The sequence below is a fragment of the Rosa chinensis genome, chromosome 4 (genome assembly GCF_002994745.2).
Source record: "Rosa chinensis cultivar Old Blush chromosome 4, RchiOBHm-V2, whole genome shotgun sequence".
NCBI classification, from domain to species: Eukaryota; Viridiplantae; Streptophyta; class Magnoliopsida; order Rosales; family Rosaceae; genus Rosa; species Rosa chinensis.
In genome coordinates, this window is record NC_037091.1 from 51,860,338 (window position 1) to 51,885,388 (window position 25,051).

Consider the following 25,051-nt stretch of genomic DNA (forward strand, 5'->3'; position numbering starts at 1 on the left):
AGTAACCATGAAGAAGAGCAACATGATTTTATTGCTCAGGTTCTTTTGCTATTCGTTTGCTTGCTCTTTTAATGAAGTTCATGTTTGTCTGCAAAAAAAAAAAAAAAAACAATGTTTTTTCCTTTTGCTTTAAAAAGGAAATTTAGAGGACAATTTTGATCAAAATTAAAAGCAGATCGATGAAGCACTATGTGGGATTGTGCCAACGAAAATTCGAGTGTCTTCATAGTTCATCCTCATGTCCTAGATAAACAGAAACAAAAATAACATTCCAGTCTCCCTAATGGAATTCAATAGTAACAATAAAAGTGACGTCCATGTGAGTTGCTCGACTAAACCGATTCCCACGTCCCGCAGAAGAGAGCTATCAATCACAAATGCAGCAGAAGGCCACAAAGTACGAGTTCTCCATCAACTACACCACAAAGAAAAAAAATTCAGAACAATCAAGTGACATATCATTCTGCAGGACTTGAATTGGAAATAATAGCAAATTGAAAAGCAGGAGAACATTGGAAAATTATGTTCATAACCTGTTATTACTCTTTCAGTGCACGGTACCAGCTTCGTGTACACATCAATGCATTTGCTAAGTCCGGCTTCAAGCGGATCATGTGTTCATCAACTGGCCTTGGTTCGGTATAGAATGCATCATATGAAGTTGCAAGAGAGATTGGAATAGACAAGAAATCGCGTGCCATCCTGGAGAGGGTAGGATACTTGGCACCGGTGGTTTTCCACCAAGTCAATGCACTAAACTTCTGACTCCAAGGTAAGACAGGTTCTTCCAAGTAGTAATCCAACTCTGATTTTTGGGTAGGCTGATTACTCGATTGAATGCACTGGTGGTAGTCTTGCAACACACTAAAGATATGATTTACTTGCCAGGGAATAGGAGACTCCCCTTCTGAATCTGAATCCGAAGAAGATGAATCACTCGGAAAGGTCTCCTTTTCAGGAAAAAGGATCGCATATGCATCAAACTGTTTCTGAATGGCTCCCCAAACAGCTAAAACTTGTGCGTTTGCATCACCCTTAACTTTTGAACAAACAAATTCTACATATTTCATCTTAAACCGAGGATCCAGTGCTGCAGTAATTGCCAACAGCAAGAACATCTCATCCCAATATTTAGCCAACCTTTTCAACATGGCCTCAGCTATTGTCCTGATAAAACCATCCGACTGCATCGTCATTTGGGTCAGTATTTCGTGAAACTCATGAAGGTGATACAGAAAAACATTAGCAGTGAGGTGCTTTGTCTCAAATAATGCAGTTGATACTTCATATATGCTTCCTACAATTTTGCATACACCTTCAACTTTCTTCCATTCATCAGGAGATGGGCATGGCTTATCGTGCTTGGTCATTTCTTTTGTAGAGTATTCTCCCATAGACCACAGCTTCAGGGCTTGCTGTAGATCAAAAATTGTGTGATTCCATAAGGGTAAGGATTTAGCAGACAAAGACAATGCTCGAACTTTGTCGATGATATCTTTAATCTTGTCAAATGCTTCCTGCACCATTAGACTGACCATTTCACCACAACAACGCACGTGAAACCGACGAAACAGACAACCATTCAAAGCAATGTCCTTGTTTCCTTGGATTTGACTTTCCAAACAATCAGCCACACTGCCATAACCACTAGTCATAATAAAAGTAGATATTTTATCCTTAATACCCCAATTTTCAAGCAACTTCACAATTCCCCAATCTCGACAATGAAAATTATCAGATGACTTATCTTCAGGATCCGAAGCAGAGCGGAAGTGAAGTACCAACTTCTTCATTTTCCAGTTCCCTTCAATAAAATGTGCTGACAGACACAAGTAATCACGGTAGTTATAGTACTTCAATATCTCCAGAGAGAGGCTAATCTGTCCCTCAAAATTCACCAAGAATTCTTTAATTCTCAATTTGCTTTCCTCGTAGAATATCAAGCATTCACTTTCAACCATTTTGACGCTAATGTTAATGGAGGGGTTAAACCTACGTGCCAACTCCCTAAAATCAGCATCTTCAACCATCTTAGGTGGAACCTGTGTAGAGCAAACAAATTTTGCAAAAGCCCTCAAACCATTTTGCTCATCATATTCAAGCATTGCTTCGGACTGGAAGGAAAATTCACCAATATCATCGCTGTCACTATCGCTGTCCCCCAGTTCTTGATCACATTCACCTACTCCTCTCCGTTTAGAACTAAAAGATTCAATGGTTTGAAGAGTGCCAGACATATCTAATGAACACAAATTATTAGCACCCTGGCAACAAATAAACAAAAAATGTACCTAGAATCCAATGTTACTCCATTTTCTCTCTAAATCAACCCTTCTTTCCCTATTGATTCGTACACAACTTTGTTGCTTAATCATGAATATTTACCCATTGCCATTTAACAATATAAGAACAGTTGTGTAGTAGTTTCTCGAAAGTATAGGATTTATCCAAATCATGCAATAGTCATTAACCATGAGCTCGAAATTAAATAGCAATCCAATAAAAAACAACAGAATTTTCCAAAACAATGGCAGAAAAAGGGAGGCCTAATACAGTATAAGCAGCAAAATGTGAATGATCATTACGTAAAATGTTGTTCTTATTTTGATTCAGAGAATGAGAAAGACACAAATCTGAGTTGGGGACAAACCTCGTTTGGAATGAGTCGCCCGAGATGAGAGAGCTGAGTGCCTAGGGTTTTCAATTGGGGAAGTTGAGATTTGAGAAGTGGAATCGAGTGAGGGAAACAGAGGAGATAGGAGCTGAATTTTAGCGGGAAAGTATTGCGGACTAGCCGTACACGTAGCTAGCTTCAAATGATCACGTGGCTTCTCTATCTCTTTTTCCTTTTTCTCCTTCAACCTTTGCCTATTTACACCATGCATCTTAACATCAAAACTTGGAGGGCAAACGATTTTAACACGAGAACCACTATTATGAAATTCGAAACACAATGATCAAAATTGAAATTAAGGCAACGTGTAAGGATAGAAAAGTACTGTCTCCCCAGGATGAAATCATCTTGTAAACTCGTCGAACCTTTCCATTCTGGTCTTACTTCATTTAACTCGTTTGATCCGAAAGATAAGAGACCAATGTGTGGCATGCCTGGTGAAGACCATTGGTGTTGTTCACAGAAACTTGAAAGGTTGGGATTGGAATAGAAGAAATTCAACCTAAGCCTTGGAACAGAAGGAAAATAGGACACGAAAGGAAGGATGATACATGACAAATCAAGAATGCCTTGTGACGAGACAATTACGGTAGGATAAACTTGCCCAACATATTCCATCATGTCCATTTTCCATCTTCTTCCTTCAGAAGCAATACAAAGCCATATTAAATTCAAAACAATATGATCGCAGTTCTAACTTTTACAATGGCATGAACCAGTAACATCCAGAATTTCCACCACAGGTAAATACTAACTTCATACGTTGAACCATCTACAAACATCAAGTCAACTAGTTATAGCCAAGCGAAACAGATCCATAGACAGTTTTACATACATACAAAAATGGATCTTCAATCTCCTTAATGAAGTTCAAAAGTAACAAACTTGATTTCCATGCCAAATGCTCAAGTATATTGATTCCCAAATCCCAAGCCTTCCAAAAAAAGAGCAATCACATGCCAGGCAGGAGCAGCAAAAAGCCAAAAGGTACCGGTACAAGCCATCTAGTACACCACGTGGAAAAAACAAAGTAGAACAATATTGTAAATTATTACCGTATCATCTTGGAAGACATATAGTAAAAGAAATTGAGAATAGAGAAGGAAAAGGAGAGCAGAAAATGAAAATGTGTTACTAACCTGTAAGCATTCAGTGCTTACAAGACCAGCTACGAGTGCACATTAAGGCATTCATCAAGTCAGGCTTCAAACAAACTAAACTTTCATCAGCTGGCCTTGGTTTAGAGTAAAATGCTTCATATGAAGTTGCCAGAGAAACTGGAATGGCCAAGAAATCCCGTGCCATTCTAGAGAGAGTAGGATACTTGGCATCAGCAGTGCTCCACCAAGTCAGTACATCGAAATCTGGACTCTCATGTATCACAGGTTCTTCGAGATAGCAATCCAGCTCTGATTTTTTGGTAGACTGAATACCCAATTGGATGAACTGGTGGTAGTCTTGCAACACATTAAGAGTATGGTTCACTTGTTTGGGAGGAGAAGACTCCATTTCAGTATCTAAACCGGAACAAGATGAGTAACACATGAAGTTTTCCTTTACAGGAAAACGGATCAGATAGTCATCATAGAGTTTGTGAATGGCCCCCAAAACATCCGCAACTTGTAAGCTTCCTTCCATACCATTGAGTCTCATAGAAACAAATTCTACATATTTCAATTTCAGTCGAGGATCCAAGGCTGAAGCTATTGCCAACAACATGAACATGTCATTCCAATACTTATCAAATCTTGTCAGCATGCCTTCAACTATTGATCCATTAAAACTACCGGAGTCAGTAGCGGATATTTGGGTCAGAATGTCTCGGAGCTCATGCAGGTGGTAAAGAAAGACATTAGCTGTTAAGGGCTTTGATTCAAATAAAGCACTTGATACTTCATAGATGCTCTCGACAATCTTACAAACACCCTCAACTTTCTTCCATTCTTCCGGGGATGGTACATCACTTGAATCAGTCACATATTTTGAAGAGAACTCTCCCTTAGACCATAATTCAACAGCATGCTTTAGCTTGGAGTTGGTGAGATACCACAAGGGTAATGATTTTGTAGAATACAATTTGAGAACTTTGTCTATAATGTCCTTAATCTTGTCAAAAGCATCCTGCACCATTTGACTGATCATTTCCCCACAACAATACACATGAACCAGCTGACGGCTTACTTCAAGTTTCTTCTTTTCTTGGATGTGTGTTTCCACAAACTCAATCAATTCAGGGCAATCCCCATGATCAGCATTTGTCATTGTTAGTGTGGATACCTTGTTCCCAAATCCCCAACCTTCAAGCACCTTAAGGAAATCATCAAGTGGATTTGATAAACTATGGCAATAAAGCACCCAGTTCCTCAGTTTCCAATTTTCGTCAATAAAACTAGCAGAAAGGCACAAATAGTGTCCACAGAAACGGTAAGTTTTGTACCTCAATCTGTCCACCGAGAGGCTAATCTGTCCATTCAAATCACCCAAGAACTCTTTAATTTCCAGTTTCCTCTCCTCATACACTCTCATGCACTCACTTTCTACCCTATCAAAACTAGGCTTAAACAGCGGGGTACTCATATTCGTGAACTTCCTTAAATCAATATCTTCAACCATCTTAGGTGGAATTTCTCCAGAACAAATCAACTCTGCAAGAGCCCTCAGATCTCTTTGCTCATGATCATATTCAAATACCATAACATTGCTGTCATTTCCATGATCAGCTCCATTAATTCCACAACCAATAGCTTCATCAGCTTCAGGAACCCCAGACATATCTAACAGACACAAAATTAATTAGAACCTTATCATTGGTAATCTGTTTGTTTTGCATCATGCAGTTAAAATAGGAACATTTTGGTATAAAATATAATGGAATCAAAGACGGCCCTGTTAACAATATAACTACTAATCATGCAATGACTTCTTAAAGATGTAAACTTTATCCTTTGAAAGGTAAATTTTAATCATAAAATGTGATTAAAAATTTGAACTTTACCCTTTAAACCCACAGAACTGAAACCAAATATAACTAACGAAAGAAAAAGATCACTATATACAAAATGATCATCATGATACCAAAAAAGACAGAAAAAACCAGACCCAGAAGGAACAAGAACAGATTAAAGAAGCATGCAAAACACAGATAGTCATTTGAAATGTTCATCTGCATAAGAGAACAAGCAACACAGAGAGGAATAAGAATCATCGATCACAATACAAGAAGAAGAAAGACAATATGAGTTTAGAGGAAAAGTACAAACCTGGCTAGGTTTGGGACGAGTCTCCAAGACAAGGAGAAGAAGAACTGTGAAAACTGAAAAAGTGCAATAGAGAAGAAGATTTGGGGGTGGGCGTGGGGTCAGAGTTTGAACTTTGAATAGAGTAAGTGAGATACTGAGGTGATCACTTGCGTATAGGGGAAGTGTAATGGGGTACGTGGCACGCTTCTTTGCAACAAAACCTGTCTTTTCATTCTCTTTTTGTGGTAATAGCATGTCATTTCAATTTATTACCTCGTTCATCTCATTTAATACTTTTTGTTTTTTTTTTTTTACTTTTTTTCCTCCTTCTCTTAATATCTGTTCCCAACTGTTAAATTTGTTTATTTACTCTTTTAAGTCTCTTTTGTAACTCGAGGGCTTAGGCTTTAGCCAGTTGCGTTTGCTTGTTTTCAATGGTCTCCGAACTCTCAAGAGTATGATGTAGACTGTGGTTTGCGATACCAAGTATAGTCATTATATATAAGTTTTCGAATGAGTTTCAATTGACTAGTTGTTTATGTTCTTTCTCCACGACGAAATATTCTTTCAGTATTTTGAAAATTCAACCGTGTTGTGGGTAGCTCTACCTCCCACAGTCCCATATCGATTAACTTGGGCTGTGTTTTCTTGTCGTGGAAGTGTGTCTCGCTGCTTCGTTTTTTTTGGTTTCTTTGGTCATAAATTAATCTCACCCAAGAGTCATGGTAGGTTAGCTTTCATTTTTAGTTTGTTTTAACTTAAATAGGTTTTATCGGATTTTCTTGTAGCAATTTTTATATAAACTTTGTCAATTATGACATTTTAGCTGTTGGTTATTAAATAACAATCAATTTCTATTCAAAAATTAATCTCACATAGGAGTTATGATAATTAACCATCATAACATCATGAAACTCAAAATGCTTAATGCTCTAGGGCTGGAGTGGTTGGGAATATTAGGGTTGGAAATGGTGGTCACGGTTGTTGGCGGGTCTGCGGCGGTGGGATGTTTTGGCTCTAGTATTTTCTGGCTTTGAGAGTTTGTTTCTGTTGTAAATTAAATAAATAAAAAAAATAATAACAAACAAACAAAAAGAGTTTGTTTCCGACAGAGGGTGTGAGGTTATTGGCTGGCTCGTTATAGGGTGGCTCGTTATAGGGTGGCAATGATGGCAGTGGCTAACAATCCCAACATATCGGCTAATTTGGGATTGTGTTCACCGACATTGTCCAACCTCATTGCATTTTGGTCGGTTAGCTGGAGTCGGCGTCATTATCGTGAAAAAGGAAGAACACTTTAATTTGTTTCATTTTATTTTACTGTTTTGTTGTTTATACTTTTTCTCTTAGAATTTTGGTCATTAATTTTAGGCTTAGATCAAATAAGTTCATATTATTTCAAGCTAGAGTTCGGAGGTCTTGGTATTATGATTGTGCCAATGTCATGTTGTCATGCCTAGGGATTCTTCGTTTTATTCGATGTATCTTCTTGTGGGCAATGTAATGAGAAAATCTCTTGTACGTGGTATGCATGTTTTTTGGAGATTTGTTGTGAGGATGTATGATGATTTTTGGGTTAGGTTGAATGATGTATGTGTCACAGATTTAGCGTTATTTTTGAGGAATACATGTTTATTGTCGATGTCTTCTTGGTGTCAATATAATAACGAATTGCTCTTCTGTTTTGGGACATGGTGTTGAAGAGGTTGATGTAATTGTATTTATTGTTAACAGCGATAACCTATCGAGACTCTCATAATTGGTCCATTATGTAGCCTAGGTGAAAGGGCAATTCAAGTAATTCGTGGTTAGGCCTCATTAACTCATGCGGATTATTTTTAACAATCTAATTATAAGTTGTAACAAATGTTTATTCTATATTTGTACGCATTGCTCTCATTGCTCGGATTGTGAGTAAAGGAGAAACCACAACTTGTCAATCGCATACTTTATATACAATATTTATTTAAATGACTGTTTCTTTAGTACTGCAAATGTTCCAGACTCCTAAATTCCTATTGCACCTAACACATTTTTTGTCCAAGAAAATACCAACTCTACCTTTTTTTTTTTTTTTTGAAAGGATTTGATTTTATTAGATATCAAAGCCATGAAAAAACAGGCCAGAGTCTAACAGAACTTACAGACAGAATCCCGGAACGAACCGGATAACCTATCCAAGCTACAACTAGACCCATTAAAATCTCTGGGACGCTCGCTAAACAACAAGCCTAAACTACGCAAGAATTTCATCTAGTCTAATCTGTCAATCACGCAATTGTGGTATAAATATCAACTAGAAATATCTTAGAAAAACTTATAGAAATTACCCCTACATCAAAAGGCTTGAGTCCAGAATGTCTAAAGAACCTAGAGAACTTAAGAAGACGCTAATCCCTTCCCCGTAGGGTTGGAACCAACATCATCTTCAGCTTCCTTAGTAGCCAACAACCTCGGCATCAGGTCACTCCTCGGACTCTTCTTGAGGGTCTCCAACAAATAGCCCCTATTTTCAGATTCTAGGCAAATAGGCCTAGTCCCTGTCTTTGGCCCACGAACAGCATCCCTAGGCCCAGGCAACTCAGGCCCAAAGACCTTCGGCCCAGCAACCAGCCCGGTCAAACCAGCGACCAAACCTAGTCTGAAAATTGTCGAATTTTCCGGTGCCGCACTGACCTCCAGCATCCAACCGGTCTCAACCACCGGCACAGTCACCGCCCGCCCTTGAGAGACCCTCCTTGGTCCACCTGTTGCCGCCACAAAATGTGGCGCAGCTGCATCCCCACTGCCTAGGCCGAGGACGTCCCAACCAGATACCACCGAAGGCACCGAGCCACGTTGCCACTGCCCCCGAAGATGCAGGCGTTGATACCAGCGTTGCCGCTCCAACCCAGTCCTCAAAGCCACGGTCGCACCAACACCCTCAGTTGAGAATCGCTTCAAACAAGGCCCTCGAAATCCTTGATCGAGATCCCAACGTCGCTGTAGGAGAAACCACGATCTCTCCAGGCCCACGCTGCCGCCGTCTCGCCATTGTCCGGTCTGGAGAGTACGAGCCTCTCCACCGCCATCACGAAACCTGGGTTTCGCCTTCCAGGGTCGCTCCGCAAGTTTTGGAGGCCCTCTCATTAGAGCCTCTTTTAGTCTATGAACTCTTACTTATACCAACTCTACCCTTATCTACACTTAAGAGTGTAGATCAATTAGAAAAGATACTTATAATTGTACCTGTAAATATTTAAAGTGTATCAAGCAATATCTTTTCAAATAAAATTTTCAATTTTTTCCTTAACACGACACGATATACTTATTAAATTAGGAAAAATGTTCGTTACCTAAATTTGAGTTATACTAACCCCACTTACCCAAACATCTTATGAGATTGATTACGTACTTAATAAATTACATATCTTTTGCCCTAATACCCAATTAATATTTTTTTTTTTTAGGACAATTTTGTCATATCTCTCTCTTTGTCACTAGAGATAGAGAAATCATCGAACACTTCGCGGGACTTCGGTGACTGGTGACCATTTACCTAGCAAATGTCATCCTCATTGTCATAGACTCACAGTTGAGACCAAGGAGAAAGAACAGCGATCTTGTTATATTTCATAGAATATCTCATTTGGCAATGTTTTGTGGGCGATGATGTTACCTCCATTTTCTTCCATCTCTTTTATTATAATGAGTTTGTGCTCTTATACACTTCTTAATCAGAAGCATAATTAACTATTTAAGGAGAACAAATATATAGGGAGAACCCAATAGTGATTCATACTGGAAAAAAAGTTCCCCAAAAGATCGTAGTTAGGTTTGATACAAATTTGCACCATTAATAAAGGTAGCACTTTGCAAACGATGAACTCACAAAAAGGCACAATAGCTAGCAATATTGTTTTTGTATGCACTATTATGAAACAAAATCTATAAATGCTAATAAGAAATTTGAAGAACACTTATTTCCTTAAAACACAAGGCTGAAACAAACCCCAGATTACCATTCTCAATCACAAACCCGTACAACTACTCCAGGGGACTAGGAGGATCCCTGCCAAAGCTAGAATCAGCAGGAAGGGAGGCAAGAGTGGCGGAATTGAACCAAGGAAACTGCGTGCAGCAGCGTCTGTGACAAGGAAAAGTGGCAGTCTTGCGGTTTTTAGCAGAAAAAGCCTTGGTGCCAGACTGCCAGCAGTTCTAAAGCATTTCTTCGTACCACTTGGTGCCGGGAACAAAAGGGTCACCGCCGACAATGAACGGGCAATACAATTCTGATCTTCGTGCGACCCAAACGTTTTCCGACTTTTCAGAAGGACCTGGTTCGACATCATGCTTGTTCTCCTTCATCTTGTCAACACGTATGTCCAGGATGAGTTCAATGTGGTGCGAGTAGACATGATTCTGCAATAAATAATCCTCTCTACACTCCCTATCATCCCTGTCATGACAGCTATCGGTGGAGAATCCAGTTTGGTATATATGTATTGAATTTTGGGAGAAAAAGCGGCTATATATTATCCAACAGCTCTGGATATTCCCATGGGGATCTGATTTTTCCTGTGAGAGATCTGATGGAGGACTCGAGATCATCATCTTCCTTTCGGTAAAGATGGTATCCATGATGATCCTGGTGCCTTACTCATGGCGGAGAGATGCAGGAGTTGGGAATTAGGGCGGTTCGCTTTCGATTTCTCTCGCTGAAATATTAGTTTCATAAGGTTTCCTATTTCTACTTGGATATTATTCCCAATCCTAATCCAGTTATATTTACTTTTCTAGTTCGGAAAGTTTGATTCATGGTGTTCTTTATATATGCCTCCAATTTGGGGACTAACGGTTTTAAATACTTTCCTTCACAATTGGCCGGCATTAACAAGTTGTAGCTAAGCCTAAGCTCCATAAAGTAGCTATACCTTGACAACTGACTCACTCTCCATGGACGCAAAAGCTAAGCCAATTGAAGCCAAAAGGCGTGCCCAGCAGGAGGCTCAATGTGCTACAAAAGCTGCTGCTAGAGCTGATCGGGGAAAGATACTTGCTCTTCCTGGTAGAGCTGTAAGACAGTCTTCGGAAAAGAAAGAAACTCCTGCCATCGCGTCTTCAGATTCAGTGGTTGCTTCTCACTGTACGCAGTTTGATGTTAAAAGCCAAGTAGATAAAATCACAGCTCAACATGAATGAGGCTCTCGGCTAATTCCTGATCATGTCAAGTCAACCATGCATCCTGCCATTTATGAATTCGGAGTGAAGTATTTGGCTGGGGAAATATCTGGGGGTAATGCTCGCTGTATTGCAATGCTTAGAGCGTTTCAGGGAGCCATTAGAGACTACTCGACACCAACAGACAAAAATCTTGTCCAAGACTTGCCTGCAAAAATTGGTAGCTATGTCTCATTTTTAACTCGGTGCAAGCCACTCTCTATTAGAATGGGAAATGCAATTAGGTTTCTAAAGAGTCATCTTTCCCAAGTGATGGGGATAAGCCTTTCCGAGTCCGAAACAAAGTTCACACTCTGTCAAGAAATTGACTGTTTTATAAATGATAAGATCATTTTTGCTGATAAGGTGATAGCTAGTCATGCTCCTACAAATATTAGGGATGGGGATGTTCTTCTCACATATGTGTTAGAAACCATATACATGCTCACAATATATGCACACAATCATAAAAGGGATTAAGACTTACCTTCAGCAATCACTGGCATGGATTCCATCTTATGCTGCAAACACGATCACTGAATATGGTCTTCTGTTACTTACCAACTTGCTTCTCAATGGACAGAACAATATGCAAAACGTCGGTAGTAATCAGGGACCAATTCATCTGTATATATAGGTGACTTAAACCTCAAGAAGCTTCCCATTAAAGCTATCCATATCGGTTTAGGTTTCCTAGTTAGATTCTTAATGTATCACAACTTGTAGCCTTCCTTGTAGACTAAGCAATAGATTACTATCCTTAATGAATTGATACACTATTCATTAAGTCACTAGTATTGATTTACTGTTTGTATCCATGTTAAACTAGGATTGATATTAAGCTAATCATCAATTACTTTATGATGATATGTGTTATGTCCATATTTGATCTTACAATCTCCCCCTTGGACTCACACATATCATGCTCGATGATTTGCACCAGAGAACATCAAAACCTACTTAACTTACTGAAGTGCGCGCCAGATAACAAACTTAAATCGAAAATCCATTCCAACATGGTCAGATCACAGTTACTTATGCAGAGCAAGAAACAGTATACATTTTAACAAAAATGCAGAGTTTCAAAACCACAAACACAAGCTCCTGCAATCCACATATGTCAAACCAGAAGTGATACAATATATGTTAATGTGTATCAACAAGTAAACATATATTAGGTCCTACTTTATGTTTCTAAAACCAAAAACTCAAGCAAATTTACTGAACACTGATGGCTTAAAGATATTGCTTGAACCTTAACATCATGCTTCACATGATTTAAGCCATCTGATAGCAAGTATAACTTTAAACACAAAATCGATAATTTTCAGAACATTCAACAAAAACTGCAGTAATAACCAAAATCTGAAAATACCTCAAAATTTATTAATAATAAAATCTGTCATTACAAACAAGTTGTGATAAACAAAATAAAAGATCACAACTAAAACACAAGAACTCAAAAAACCTTAGAATTTTAAATGCTCCAACTGGACTAACTCTCTACTGAACCTAAGCATCTAAATTAGCTAAAATTCCAATGCTTGCTGTATGTTTCTGGAATGCTGCTACTGACAATGCCTTAGTGAAAGGATCTGCTAGCTGTGAATTTGTGTCAATACTCAAAACAGCTATTTCACCATGCTTTACTCTTTCTCTAACACTGTAATACTTTAGATCAATATGCTTGGAATTATTTGACCTTTTACTGTTCTTGCTAAAGAAAACTGCAGCCTCATTGTCACAATAAATCACAAGTGTTCCAGCCACAATGTGACTCAATACTTTGGTCTGCATGAGAAAATTCCTAATCCAAAGTCCTTCACACACAGTTTCATATACTGCAATAAATTCAGCTTGCATAGTAGAAGTTGAAACAAGTGTTTGTTTCATGGTTTTCCAAGCAATAGCACCTCCTGCAAGCAAGAACACATATCCACAAGTGGACTTCTTGGAGTCTGGATAATTCCCTGCAAAATCCGAGTCTGAGAATCCAATGAGTTTCAGATCCTCCACTTGCCTATAAACTAGCATGTGACTTTTAGTTCTCTGCAAGTATCTCAACACTTTCTTCCCAGCTACCCAATGTTCATGGCCTGGATTGGATTGGAATCTTGACAAAATCCCTACTGCAAAAGACAAGTCTGGCCTAGTGCAGACTTGTGCATACATGAGACTTCCTACAAGTCTGGCATAAGGCTTTGACTCCATATTTTCCTTTTCAACATCACTATTGGGACTTTGCTTCTTGGTTAGTTTATCTCCTTTGGACATGGGGACTTCTCCAGCTGCACACTTCTCCATACCAAATCTCTTTAAAACTTTGGTAATATAATTCTGTTGAGACAAACCAAGTAGTCTCTGTGCCCTATCTCTTTTAATCTCAATACCTAGTACATAGGATGCTTCTCCTAAGTCTTTCATGTCAAAATTCCTTGACAAAAAACTCTTGGTATCTTTAAGCAATTTAATGTTACTGCTAGCCAAAAGTATATCATCCACATAGAGTACCAGAAAAATAAAATTGTTCCCAACTGTCTTCAAATAAACACACTCATCAACAAGATTTTCTGTAAATCCAAAAGTAGAAATCACAGAATCAAATTTCTTGTACCACTGTCTAGAAGCTTGTTTTAGGCCATAAATTGATTTTCTTAACTTACACACTAAGTTTTCACTTCCAGCTTGTACAAACCCTTCTGGCTGCCTCATATAAATCACTTCATCTAGTTCACCATTCAAGAAAGCTGTTTTAACATCCATCTGGTGCAGCTCCATATCAAAATGAGCCACCAAAGCCATGATTATCCTAAACGAGTCTTTTGTAGAAACTGGAGAAAAAGTCTCAGTAAAATCAATGCCCTCCTTCTGTGTAAAACCTTTGGCAACTAATCTTGCTTTATGTCTCTCTACGTTGCCATTTGCATCTCTTTTGGTTTTGAAAAACCCATTTACAACCTATAGGCTTCTGGTTGGGGTCAGGTTCAACTAATTCCCAAACTGCATTTTGACTTATGGAATTAATTTCTGCTTCCATTGCTTGCTGCCATTGATGAGATTCACTACTTTCAATGGCCTGATTAAATGTAGTTGGATCATTGTCCTCTGCACAGTCCATTTCAATTTCTGCTTCTTGCAGATAAACAATGTAGTCACTCTCTTCCCCCCATAAGTTGGTTTTCTTGCTCTCTGTGATCTTCTAGGCTGAGCCACTGGAGGATGGTGAGGTTCAGTTACTTGACCAGTTACGTGGTCAGTTACTTGACCAGGGACAGTTACTTGGTCAGTTACATGGTCAGTGACATGGGCAGTGACTTGACCAGGCACAGTTACTTGGTCAGTGACATGAGCAGTGACTTGACCAGGCACAGTTACTTGGTCAGTTACATGGTCAGTGACTTGTTCAGTGACATGGTCAGTGACTTGGTCAGTGACATGGTCAGTGACTTGGTCAGTGACATGGTCAGTGACATGGTCAGTTACTTGGCCAGTTACTCGACCAGGTATAGTTACTTGGTCAGTGACATGGTCAGTTACGTGACCAGTGACATGATCAGTTACATCTTGTTCTATAGGCAATGCTACACTTATATTCTCATCTGACACAATTTCCTCAAAATCTGAGGTTAAATCCTCATGGTTTGTATTGTGAACTTTTTCACTTAGAAACTTTACTTGATGTGTTTCAAAAATTCTAGGTGAATGATGAGCAAAATATAATTTATAGTCAGCAATGAATGTGATAAAATACACATTCCCACAGATAGTTTGATGCCTAAATGGTCCACATATATCAGTGTGTATGAGTTCTAATAAATTTTGGCTTCTATATGCAGTCTTCTTTCTAGTATTAGTTATTTTTCCCTTAAAGCATTCAACACAGTCTGTTAGATCAGAAAAATCAAGTTCATTTAGGATGTTGTTTTTCACCAAAATTTTCAGTCTCTCTTTTGAAACATGGCCGAGTCTTCTATGCCATAAAAATGCAGACTTTTCATTTAGTTTGGTTCTTTTAACACCTGTTAAAGTGTTAGTACTGTTTGTGTTATTTTCAACAAGTAAAATTTCTTGTTGAGCCATTGAACAATTTAACTGTAAATAATCATTCATAATAACACCAGAACCAATTTGAACAGAATTTTTAGAAATAAGAATTCCATTACTATCCATAACAAGTCTACAACTAGATTTTACTAAAAGAGAAACCGAAACCAAATTCCTTCTCATGGAAGGTACATAAAAAACATTGTCCAAAACTAACAATTTTCCTAATCCTAAATCGAGCTTTAAGGTTCCAATAGCCTTGACTGCCACTCTCATGCCATTGCCTACACACAGGTTCACTTCATCACTTTTTGGGATTCTCCTCCTTATGAATCCCTGCAAGGAATTAGTAATATGAATAGGTGAGCCTGAATCTATCCACCAAGACTGTGGTTCAACATTTATAAGATTAATTTCTAAAGAAAAAACTGTATTAGAAAAAATCTTACCCTTTTTGGCTAACCAATTTTTATAGCCAGTGCAGTCCTTTTTCATGTGTCCTACTCTTTTGCAAAAGTAGCACTTGAACCTAAATGACCTATTTTCCTTGGCCACTGCAGCTGTTGAACTCTTAGTTATGGCTTTAATAGGCTTGAGCTTATTTTGGGGCTTTTTCCTTTTAGGCTTCTCAATGAGGTTAATGGTTGTAGCAGGTTCCTTTTCTTCCTTGATCCTAGATTCTTCATCCACACAGATGGATATAAGTTCATCTAGAGTCCAGTTTCCCTTTTGAGAGTTGTAACTGGTCCTAAGATGACTAAAACTGTTAGGCAAGGAATGTAGTGCATAATGCACTACCTGCTCATCCCTAACACCCATCAAGAGCTCCCTGAGTCTGCCATTTATATTGATCATCTTCATAATATGCTCTCTAACTCCCCCTGAACCCATGTACTTCAAATCATGAAACTCCTTGGTTAGCCTAGCAGCTTCTGCCTTTTCACTTTCTTTAAACTTAGCACCTATGAGTTCCAAAAAATCTGATGCTAGCTCAGGTTCTTCTATACTTCCTCTGACAGTCTTGGACATAGAGGTACGAATGAGGTTCTTAGCCATTCTATTGGATCTATGCCACTTCTTGTAAAGATCAGTTTCCTTCTTAGTGCTCTTTTCAGTTAACTCTTCAGGTTTATCCTCAGTGAAGCAATAGTCTATGTTCTCATGCATTCCCATATAGTTCTCTACAGAATCTAGCCAAGCTCTATAGTTGGTTCCAGTTAGCATCAAGACACTGTTCAAGTTCATGTAAGAGTTACCTAAGGAGCAAAACAAAAATTCGTGTGAGTTCTCAATTTGTAAAGAAAATAACTTTAAGTTTTCTGTGTTTTATTTAGCTTTAAGCAACCAAAACAAGAACATACAGAAAACCTAAACAATCCATACTTGCATTCATATCAGTCCATAACCAAAAATAATGTTAAGCAACACTTTTGAGCAGAAGCATAACATCCTGGAGTTCTTTATCAATATACCATGTTCAATGAAAACAAGTTATCCAAAGAAATTTATCCACATCTTTAGACAGAAGAAAAATTTCTAAGTATCCGTATTTATTTTCATCAAGCACGCATATTGCTGTTTTGTATTCTAAAACCATACTTGACCACTTCTTTGGAAGATAAAACTGAAGCATAGTTTTAAAACACAAAACACAATTTCAGTTTTGTTATTCGATCAGTTACTTGATTAGTTACCTGACCAGTTACTTGGTCAGTGACCTGGCCAGTTACATGGTCAGTGACCTGGCCAGTTACATGGTCAGTGACCTGGCCAGTTACATGGTCAGTGACCTGGCCAGTTACATGGTCAGTGACCTGACCAGTTACATGGTCAGTGACCTGACCAGTTACTTGGTCAGTGACCCGACCAGTTACATGGTCAGTGACCTGACTAGTTGGTCAGTTACCTGATCATCGTTTTCTGCCAACATCAATGAAGAATGCTTTGTGCATCATAATCACTTATGCCAACAGAAAACCACAAAACCCATGAGCTTTTAACTTTATATTCTACCCAGATTCATCCTTGTAAGAAAATTAAGCTCTCGTATCTGTCAATTTTAATAATGTGTAAACAAAATCTGGGAGATTTTTGTTCTTCATGCAATTTTTACACAATCACAGATACAATACCATATCATCAATCAATTCATCATGCATATTCAAGCACAATCAAAATTGTTTCGATTCCAAGAAACCACAGAACAATCAAGAAATTGTAAATTTCATCCGGTCACCATCTACTCTAACCTAACGCACGCCGGGAATGCAACTAGTGTTCTTGAGCACAATCAAAATTCAATTATCATGCTATGAATCGAAATCAATTTCCATAGAAAAACCTGTTTTTGCTTTTTCCCCAATTTGCTGCTAAAAATCACAGCGGAAGCGTGAATTTGATAATTAACCAGATGCAGCAATCGACTTAAGTAACTTACTGAAATTATCATCTTGCTCTGATACCAATTGTTAGAAACCATATACATGCTCACAATATATGCACACAATCATAAAAGGGATTAAGACTTACCTTCAGCAATCACTGGCATGGATTCCATCTTATGCTGCAAACACGATCACTGAATATGGTCTTCTGTTACTTACCAACTTGCTTCTCAATGGACAGAACAATATGCAAAACGTCGGTAGTAATCAGGGACCAATTCATCTGTATATATAGGTGACTTAAACCTCAAGAAGCTTCCCATTAAAGCTATCCATATCGGTTTAGGTTTCCTAGTTAGATTCTTAATGTATCACAACTTGTAGCCTTCCTTGTAGACTAAGCAATAGATTACTATCCTTAATGAATTGATACACTATTCATTAAGTCACTAGTATTGATTTACTGTTTGTATCCATGTTAAACTAGGATTGATATTAAGCTAATCATCAATTACTTTATGATGATATGTGTTATGTCCATATTTGATCTTACAATATGGATATTCAAATGTCGTTGAGATGACCCTTTTACATGGACATGAACTTGGGAAACAGTTTCGTGTTGTGATAGTAGAGTCACGCGCCCCTCAGCAGGAAGGCCAATTGCTTCCTAGACTGCAGGCAAAAGGCCTGACTGCACAAACGCCCTGTTTACTATCATGAGTCAGGTAACAAGAGTATTTCTGGGAGCTGCCTCTGTGTGTTCTAATGGAACGGTGTATTCAGTAGTTGGAACAACATGTGTCGCTATGGTTGCAAATGCATTTTGCGTTCCAGTCTTTATCTGCTGTGAATCTTATAAGTTTCATGAAAGGGCACTTTCAATTTGCTCTAACAAACTAGGTGATCCAAATGATATTGCAAAGGTTTCTAGAAGTGATCTGAACTTAAAGTATGATGCTACTCCATCAGATTACATATCTATGATTGTAACAGATTATGGCATGGTTCTACCAACAAGCATGCCTGCGATTGTAGGGATATCGCAGAGAGCACTTGTGAACTAGGAGAGCAAATATTCTTGGACTTTGTAAAATATTTCAACACGATAGGGATTAGGGAGGATATATAAATTTTTCATCTAATTTTTGGCCTTTTATTTTTTTATGTTTGTTCAGATACAGCATGATATTGAGCAACAAATCCCACCGTGTTCATTCTTAACCATCCGAAATATTAAAAGAGCAATAAATTCATAGCAAACAATACCACATTCTACAATTTCTACTTCAACAATGTCATCAACAAGTCAAACGACCATAATTTTCAAAACTTGTACCAACAAACGGGGAGAGGTAGGTAAATATCATCTCCAGACATCAAGCCAGAGGAACTTAGATCCATATACCTAATGGAGTTTAACACTAAACTGATTTCAAAGGCTTCAAGAATAGAGATAATCATAAACCTTGCGACAGCAGCAAAAACACAAAATTTAACTACTCAAGACATCAAGTGCACCACATAAAATAACAAAACAGTCTTTTTAAGAGAATATGATTGCTAACTTGCACCATTCGTTCACTTTTCAAGAGACCAGCTTTGAGTGCACATTAAGGTGTGCATCAAGTACTCTTGCTTCAGGCCAACTAATTGTTCATCAACTGGCTTTGGTTCAGTATAGAATGCTTCATATGAAGTTGCAATAGAAATTGGTACAGCCAAAAAATCTTGTGCCATCCTCGAAAGGGTTGGATACTTGAGGCTTGCAGTACTCCACCAAGTCAATGCATCAAAATCCTGACTCCAAGGTAAGATGGATTCTCCCAAATACCGAGCCAAGTCTCATTGGTTTTGAATGAACAGGTGGTAGTCTTGCAACACACTAAAATTTTGATTCACATGTCCGGGAGTACTTGGAGATGAATCACCGACGGAGCTCTCCTTTTCAGGAAAGCGGATCACGTATTCGCCAAACAGTTTCTCAATGGCTTCAAAAACCGCTGCACCTTATGCTTTTCCGTCCTTATGCGCAACTTTTTTTTCTTTTATAAATTAAATAGAGGATTATGCGATATTAGTTCCTCTGCGATAGCCGATTTGGGGTGACTGGCACCCACCCACAATCTCGAAAGAAAGGGGGCAATCGCAACCGGGAACCCACCGCCCATCCCTCTATTTTATGCGCAACTTTCAAACAAACAAATTCTACATATTTCATCTTAAATCTAGGATCCAGTGTCGCAGTTATTGCCAGCAATAAGAACATACTATTCCAATAGGAACTGAACTTTTTCAGCATGCTCTTGGACACTTCCTTAATAAAACCATTTGAGTGTGTGGTAAACTGGGTAAGGATTTCGTAAAGCTGATGCAGGTGATAAAGATAAACATTAGCGGTTAGGCATTTTGATTCAAATAAAGCATTCGATACTTCATATATGCTGTTCTCAACTTTACAAACACCTTCCACTTTCTTCCATATCTCAGGGGATGGTGTGTCGTAAGAATCAGTTGCGCCTCCGGAAGAGGCTTTTCTCCTAGACCATAATTCCATAGCCTGTTTTAACTTGGAAATTTTGAAATGCCATGAGGGTATCTTTGGTTCTGTAGAATACAAATCAAGAACTCCGACATTGATGTCTTCAATCTATTAAATGCGCGCATCCTGAACCATTAGACTGATAGTTTCCATGCAACAAACCACATCAAACAGCTGACCGGCCACTTAGCTCAAGTTCCTTCTTTTCCTGGATATGAGTTTCCCCATCATGAGTTAATTCAGAGGCAACATCAGTCTTCGTCAGTTAAAATGAGTGTGGATATCTTTTGTTGCTAAATCCCCTATCTTCAAGCGACTCGAGGAAATCTGATTTTCCAGTACACCGGCCACTTTCTCCGTTTCCAATTCTCATCAATAAAGTGTGCATACAAGGATTTATAATAGTCCCCGTCATCAAACTCAGTAGCGTCACTGTCATGTTTGAGCCTCGGTGTCTCCAATGAGAGGCTAATCTGCCCATAAATTTTTTTGAAGAATTCTTTAATTTCCATTTCCCTTTCCTCATAAACTTTCATGCATTTACTTTGAACCGATTCGAAACTAGGCTTAAAATGCGGATTAACTATGCTTGTGAGCTTTATAACATCATTATCCAAAACCATCTTAGGTAGGATTTCTCCAGAACAAATTAACTCTGCAAGAGCCCTCAGAGCTCTCTTCTCATTATATTCAAATACATCGACCTTCTCCCTGGAATCTGAATCTGATGAAGTCGAAATCCAATCCATACTATCACCATTTTTATTGTCATTTCCATGATCAAGTATTTGCTTCTTTCCAGACCTTGTGTCTCCATTAGTTTCAGGGACCATAGACATCTAACCAACAACTTACTTAGTCTGTTTGTTTTGCATTATGGAGATAATTAATATTAAAGAAAAACACAATTGGAGCATATAACTTAAAATTTTATTCTCAAAAATGTAACATTTATTCTTCAAAATGTAAACTTTTAATCTAAAAATTGTGACTGCATTCACCTACAGAACTTAAAGCAGTCTCAAACCTAATGTAGAAATAAGAGATCAAAAACAAAATAGTCATCACATAATTCACATTGGTAGATAAAAGGGCATCCGATTAAAAAGAAACCAGAATAGTAATTACAAAATATCGAAGAGGCCATGCTGTGTGATTGTTACTCATTAAACATCTATTCTCATAGAAGAATATATAAGAACTATGTACATGATATAATGATGATCGAGTTGGAGACTTGGAGCGGAAGCTGGTTCGGGATGAATTGCCCACAGAAGTGTGGAAGCTGAAGAGAGAGAGAAGCAGACTATGATTTGCATAGCAGGAAAGACTGAACATATGCGTGGCTAACTTCTAAAATAAACCATTAGTCTTTTCATTTTCTTTCCTCGTTTATCTCACTCTTTTTAGTTTGGAGTAATTGCCTCTCTATTCTATGTATTTTACATAATTTCTGTGTCTTCAATTCGGTAATTAATTTGGTCATTATGTTTATTTGATTTTATCAATATCCATGAATTGGTTTTAATCTGCATCAATACATAGAATATAGAGAGGCAATGACTTTGAATCATATAAATAGGAACCACATTGAGTATCAAAACTCGTGTGCTATGGTCAATGAGATAGGTGCATTCTAGTCAATTACAGCTGACATATATTGCCGAGAGAGAATAAGGCACACTTGTTTTCGTATAGAACTGCTTCTACCTTTTGGCTTGTAGCTTCTGGAATGCATTTGTTTAATAGAGCATGATATCAAGCAACCCATTCCATAATGTGCATTCCTTTTCAGAAATTAAACCGGTCAAATAACCAATGCAGTATCACAAATACAAGCACACAGACAGAGATAAGGTTAATTATCAGCTTCATATATTAAAGCATTTGCAGACAACAATACCTCAAGTTCATCCATAAGAAATAAACTTAGATATTCAATCCTAATGGAGTTCAAAAAGCTTGCTGTCCATGCCACTTGATTAACTGCAGTACTGAACTAATCCAAAGCCTTCCAGAAGAGAGGTAATCGAAAACCAGGTTACAGCAGCAAAAAGACAAAATGTAACCTTTCAAGACATCAAGCACACTACCTGAAAAGAAAACAAAATGATAGGGTTTAGAATAAGTGAGAACACAACAGAGAAGAGAGCATGAAGATAAAGGGAATTGCTAACCTCCTAAATTTCTTTCACTGCCTAGGAGACCAGCTCCGAGCACACATAAAGGCATGCAGTGTGTTTGGCTTCATGTGAACCATATTTTTATCAGCTGGCCTTGGTCCGGTACTGAATGCCTGATGTGAAGTTGCAAGCATAACTGGAATGGCCAAAAAATCACGTGCAATCTTACAAAGGATAGGATACTTGGTGCCTGCGGTGCTCCACCAAGCCAATACATCAAAATCCTTACTCCAAGGTAAGACGGCTTCTTCCAGATAGCCTTTCAATTGAGTGAACTTCTCGTAGTCTTGTAACACACTAAATGTATGATTCACATGTCTTGGAGTAGCCCCTTCAGAATCAGATACAGAAGCAGATGATTCACTTGTACAGTTCACTTTTTCAGAAACACGGAGTGCATATTCATCAAATAGTTTGTCAATGGCCCCCAATACAGCTGAAGCTTGTGAGCTTCCATCCACCCCCTTGACTTTGGAAGAAGCAAATTCGACGTATTTCATTTTAAACCGAGGATCCAGAGCTGCAGATATTCCTAACAGCATGAACATTTTATCCCAATACCTGTCAAAAGCTTTCAACATACCCTTAACTACTGTATTAACAAAACTATCAGAGTCAACCGATGCTTGGGTCAGAATTTCATGAAGCTCATGTAGGTGATAAAGATAAACATTAGCAGTTAGATGCTTTGCTTGAAATAAAGCATTTGACACTTCATATATGCTGTCTACGATCTTACAAACTCCTTCAACTTTCTTCCATTCCTCAGGGGTGGGTACAACATCAGTGTCAACTGAAGAGTACTCTCCTGCTGACCATAACTCCAGAGCTTCTTTTAGATGGAAATTTGTCACATTCCACACAGGCGTTATAGATACAAAACCACACAAGAAAGATAGTTTGTCAATTATTTTTTTAATCTTGTTAAATGCACCCTGCACCATTGTGGCTATCATTTCCTCAAAACAATACACACGAAACAACTGATCATTAAGTTGGATTCCCTTCCTTTCTTGAACGTGATTCTTCACGCACCCAGCCAATTGATCGTAGCCAACATCATCATTAATCATAGCGAGTGTGGATATCTTCTTCTCAATGCCAAACTCCTCAAGCCACATAAAAACACCCCAATCATCATCGTCATAAAGAACGGTAGACGGGCCCAAATCCTCCTTAAGCATAAGACCACGAGAGTGAAGCACCCACTTTTGCAGTTTCCACTTCTCATCAACAAAATGAGCAGAGAGGCACAAGTAATCATCAGCACAGAAGCCTTTACTAGGATTTTCATGCCTCAATATCTCCACCGACAAGCTAATCATTCCATCAAATTTTCCCAAGAATTCCTTAACTCCCGCTTTCCTTTCCTTATAGATTTTGCAGAATTCACTCCCAACCTCTTTGAAATTAGGCTTAAACCGCGGGTTAAGCACCTCCAAAAATCTTCTAAATCCAACGCCTTCAAGAAGGTTAGGTGGAGTGTCTGGATCAGCAATGTACTCAGCAAGTGCCCTCTGAAATCTTTCCTCTTGCTCAGCTGCCTCAGCATCACTTAATGGAACCCTAGACATATCTACCAAACACAAAATTATTAGTACCATTCCAACCCATTTCTTAGAACTTCCATTACGAAATCAAAGTAACAAGTAAACTAAAATTGGCGTATAATCAAGGATACCCATTAACAACAATACCCAAAATCTTGCATTAACATCATAAAAATGTAAACTTTATCAACCACAGCACTCAAATCTTATATCAACAATAAAGATGATAAAAAAATTGATCATCCTTATAAATCATTATACTTCAAAATGACGGATCAAGTAGTTAGTGAAAAAAAAAAAAAAATATATATATATATATATATATATATATATATATATGTAGCATGAAAAGCATGACAAGGTTAAGGGACTGATAGAAGCCAAAAATATTCTACATTTATTTTGCTAAAGTGAATAATAAAGATACAATTTTGAGATGGAGACAAACCTGAAACGATGTTTGGGATGAGAGGCCCAGAAGAAGAATTGAGGAAAGAGCAAAATGAAATTTGGGGTGTTTTTTTGTAGGAACTAGGAAGTGGAATAGACTGAGCTCTAAATAGAGAAAGGGTGCTGTGCCTAGGTTAGGTTATGCTTCGTTTTGGCGGGAAAGTGAGTAAGGAGAGTATCAGAGCCGTACACGTGGTTAGCTTAGGAACAAAGCCCGCCTTTTTATTTTTTTTTACCTGATTTTGGAGTAGGCCTATGCAAACTATGAATTCATGGCTTCTATGATATTGATTTTAGTCATTTTACAAATAACCAAAAAAAAAAAAAAACATGTTACCGTTTAAGGCTATAAGAGTTATTAACTTATTATTAAGGAGATCAGATATTTCATCCGGCAACTTTGTATTAGTTAGGCAACCTTTTTTGGTTGGCACTTGGCAGTAGGGCTGGATTTGGTACGGTTATCGTTTTTTTCATCTGAGCCGACTACCAACCGAAAGACATCGGTATCTTGAAAACCGATACCACTACCGTACCGGAAAAGTCGGCAACCGTAAATTTCGGTTACCAATATTACGGTCGGTTTTGTCTCGGTTAGGGCCCAACCGAAGAGGATGATTGGGCCTAATATTGATAAACATTTATGTAGGCCAATCACCCATTCTGGGCTGTTTTTAGATCATTTTTCCTGTTCAGTTTTTACCAAATACATAAAAGCTATTAAATACATACTTAACTCTGCATTTTCCTGAACTTCATCAAGTGTATGTCACTTTGTCTAAAAGT

General features: G+C 38.2%; 4 protein-coding genes across 4 annotated transcripts; 1 reads left to right on the forward strand and 3 right to left on the reverse strand.

Annotated features, from left to right (window-relative positions):
- Nucleotides 1-6,054, reverse strand: LOC112199513 (zinc finger BED domain-containing protein DAYSLEEPER). Its single transcript, XM_040517874.1, has 7 exons — nucleotides 5,935-6,054; nucleotides 3,814-5,448; nucleotides 3,510-3,678; nucleotides 3,000-3,315; nucleotides 2,651-2,868; nucleotides 534-2,239; nucleotides 1-415 (listed from the first exon to the last, which is right to left on the reverse strand). The coding sequence occupies exons 4-6, from the start codon at nucleotides 3,299-3,301 to the stop codon at nucleotides 540-542; spliced, it is 2,220 nt and encodes a 739-aa protein (XP_040373808.1). The 5' UTR covers nucleotides 3,302-3,315; nucleotides 3,510-3,678; nucleotides 3,814-5,448; nucleotides 5,935-6,054; the 3' UTR covers nucleotides 1-415; nucleotides 534-539.
- LOC112200033 (zinc finger BED domain-containing protein RICESLEEPER 1) lies at nucleotides 3,824-5,446 on the reverse strand. The gene has a single exon (XM_040518789.1). It carries the CDS (start codon nucleotides 5,444-5,446, stop codon nucleotides 3,824-3,826), a length of 1,623 nt encoding a protein of 540 aa, XP_040374723.1.
- A 5,076-nt stretch (nucleotides 6,055-11,130) lies between the features above and the next one.
- LOC112199514 (probable translation initiation factor eIF-2B subunit delta) lies at nucleotides 11,131-18,602 on the forward strand. The gene is given in 4 exon segments (XM_040518790.1): nucleotides 11,131-11,531; nucleotides 18,095-18,231; nucleotides 18,234-18,576; nucleotides 18,578-18,602. Coding segments are annotated over 4 exon segments (906 nt in total).
- Nucleotides 18,603-22,037: 3,435 nt separating this feature from the next.
- On the reverse strand, nucleotides 22,038-24,343 carry LOC112195868 (zinc finger BED domain-containing protein RICESLEEPER 1). Its single transcript, XM_024336096.2, has 3 exons — nucleotides 24,264-24,343; nucleotides 22,260-23,841; nucleotides 22,038-22,175 (listed from the first exon to the last, which is right to left on the reverse strand). Exon 2 carries the CDS (start codon nucleotides 23,837-23,839, stop codon nucleotides 22,274-22,276), a length of 1,566 nt encoding a protein of 521 aa, XP_024191864.1. The 5' UTR covers nucleotides 23,840-23,841; nucleotides 24,264-24,343; the 3' UTR covers nucleotides 22,038-22,175; nucleotides 22,260-22,273.
- Nucleotides 24,344-25,051: the final 708 nt, after the last annotated feature.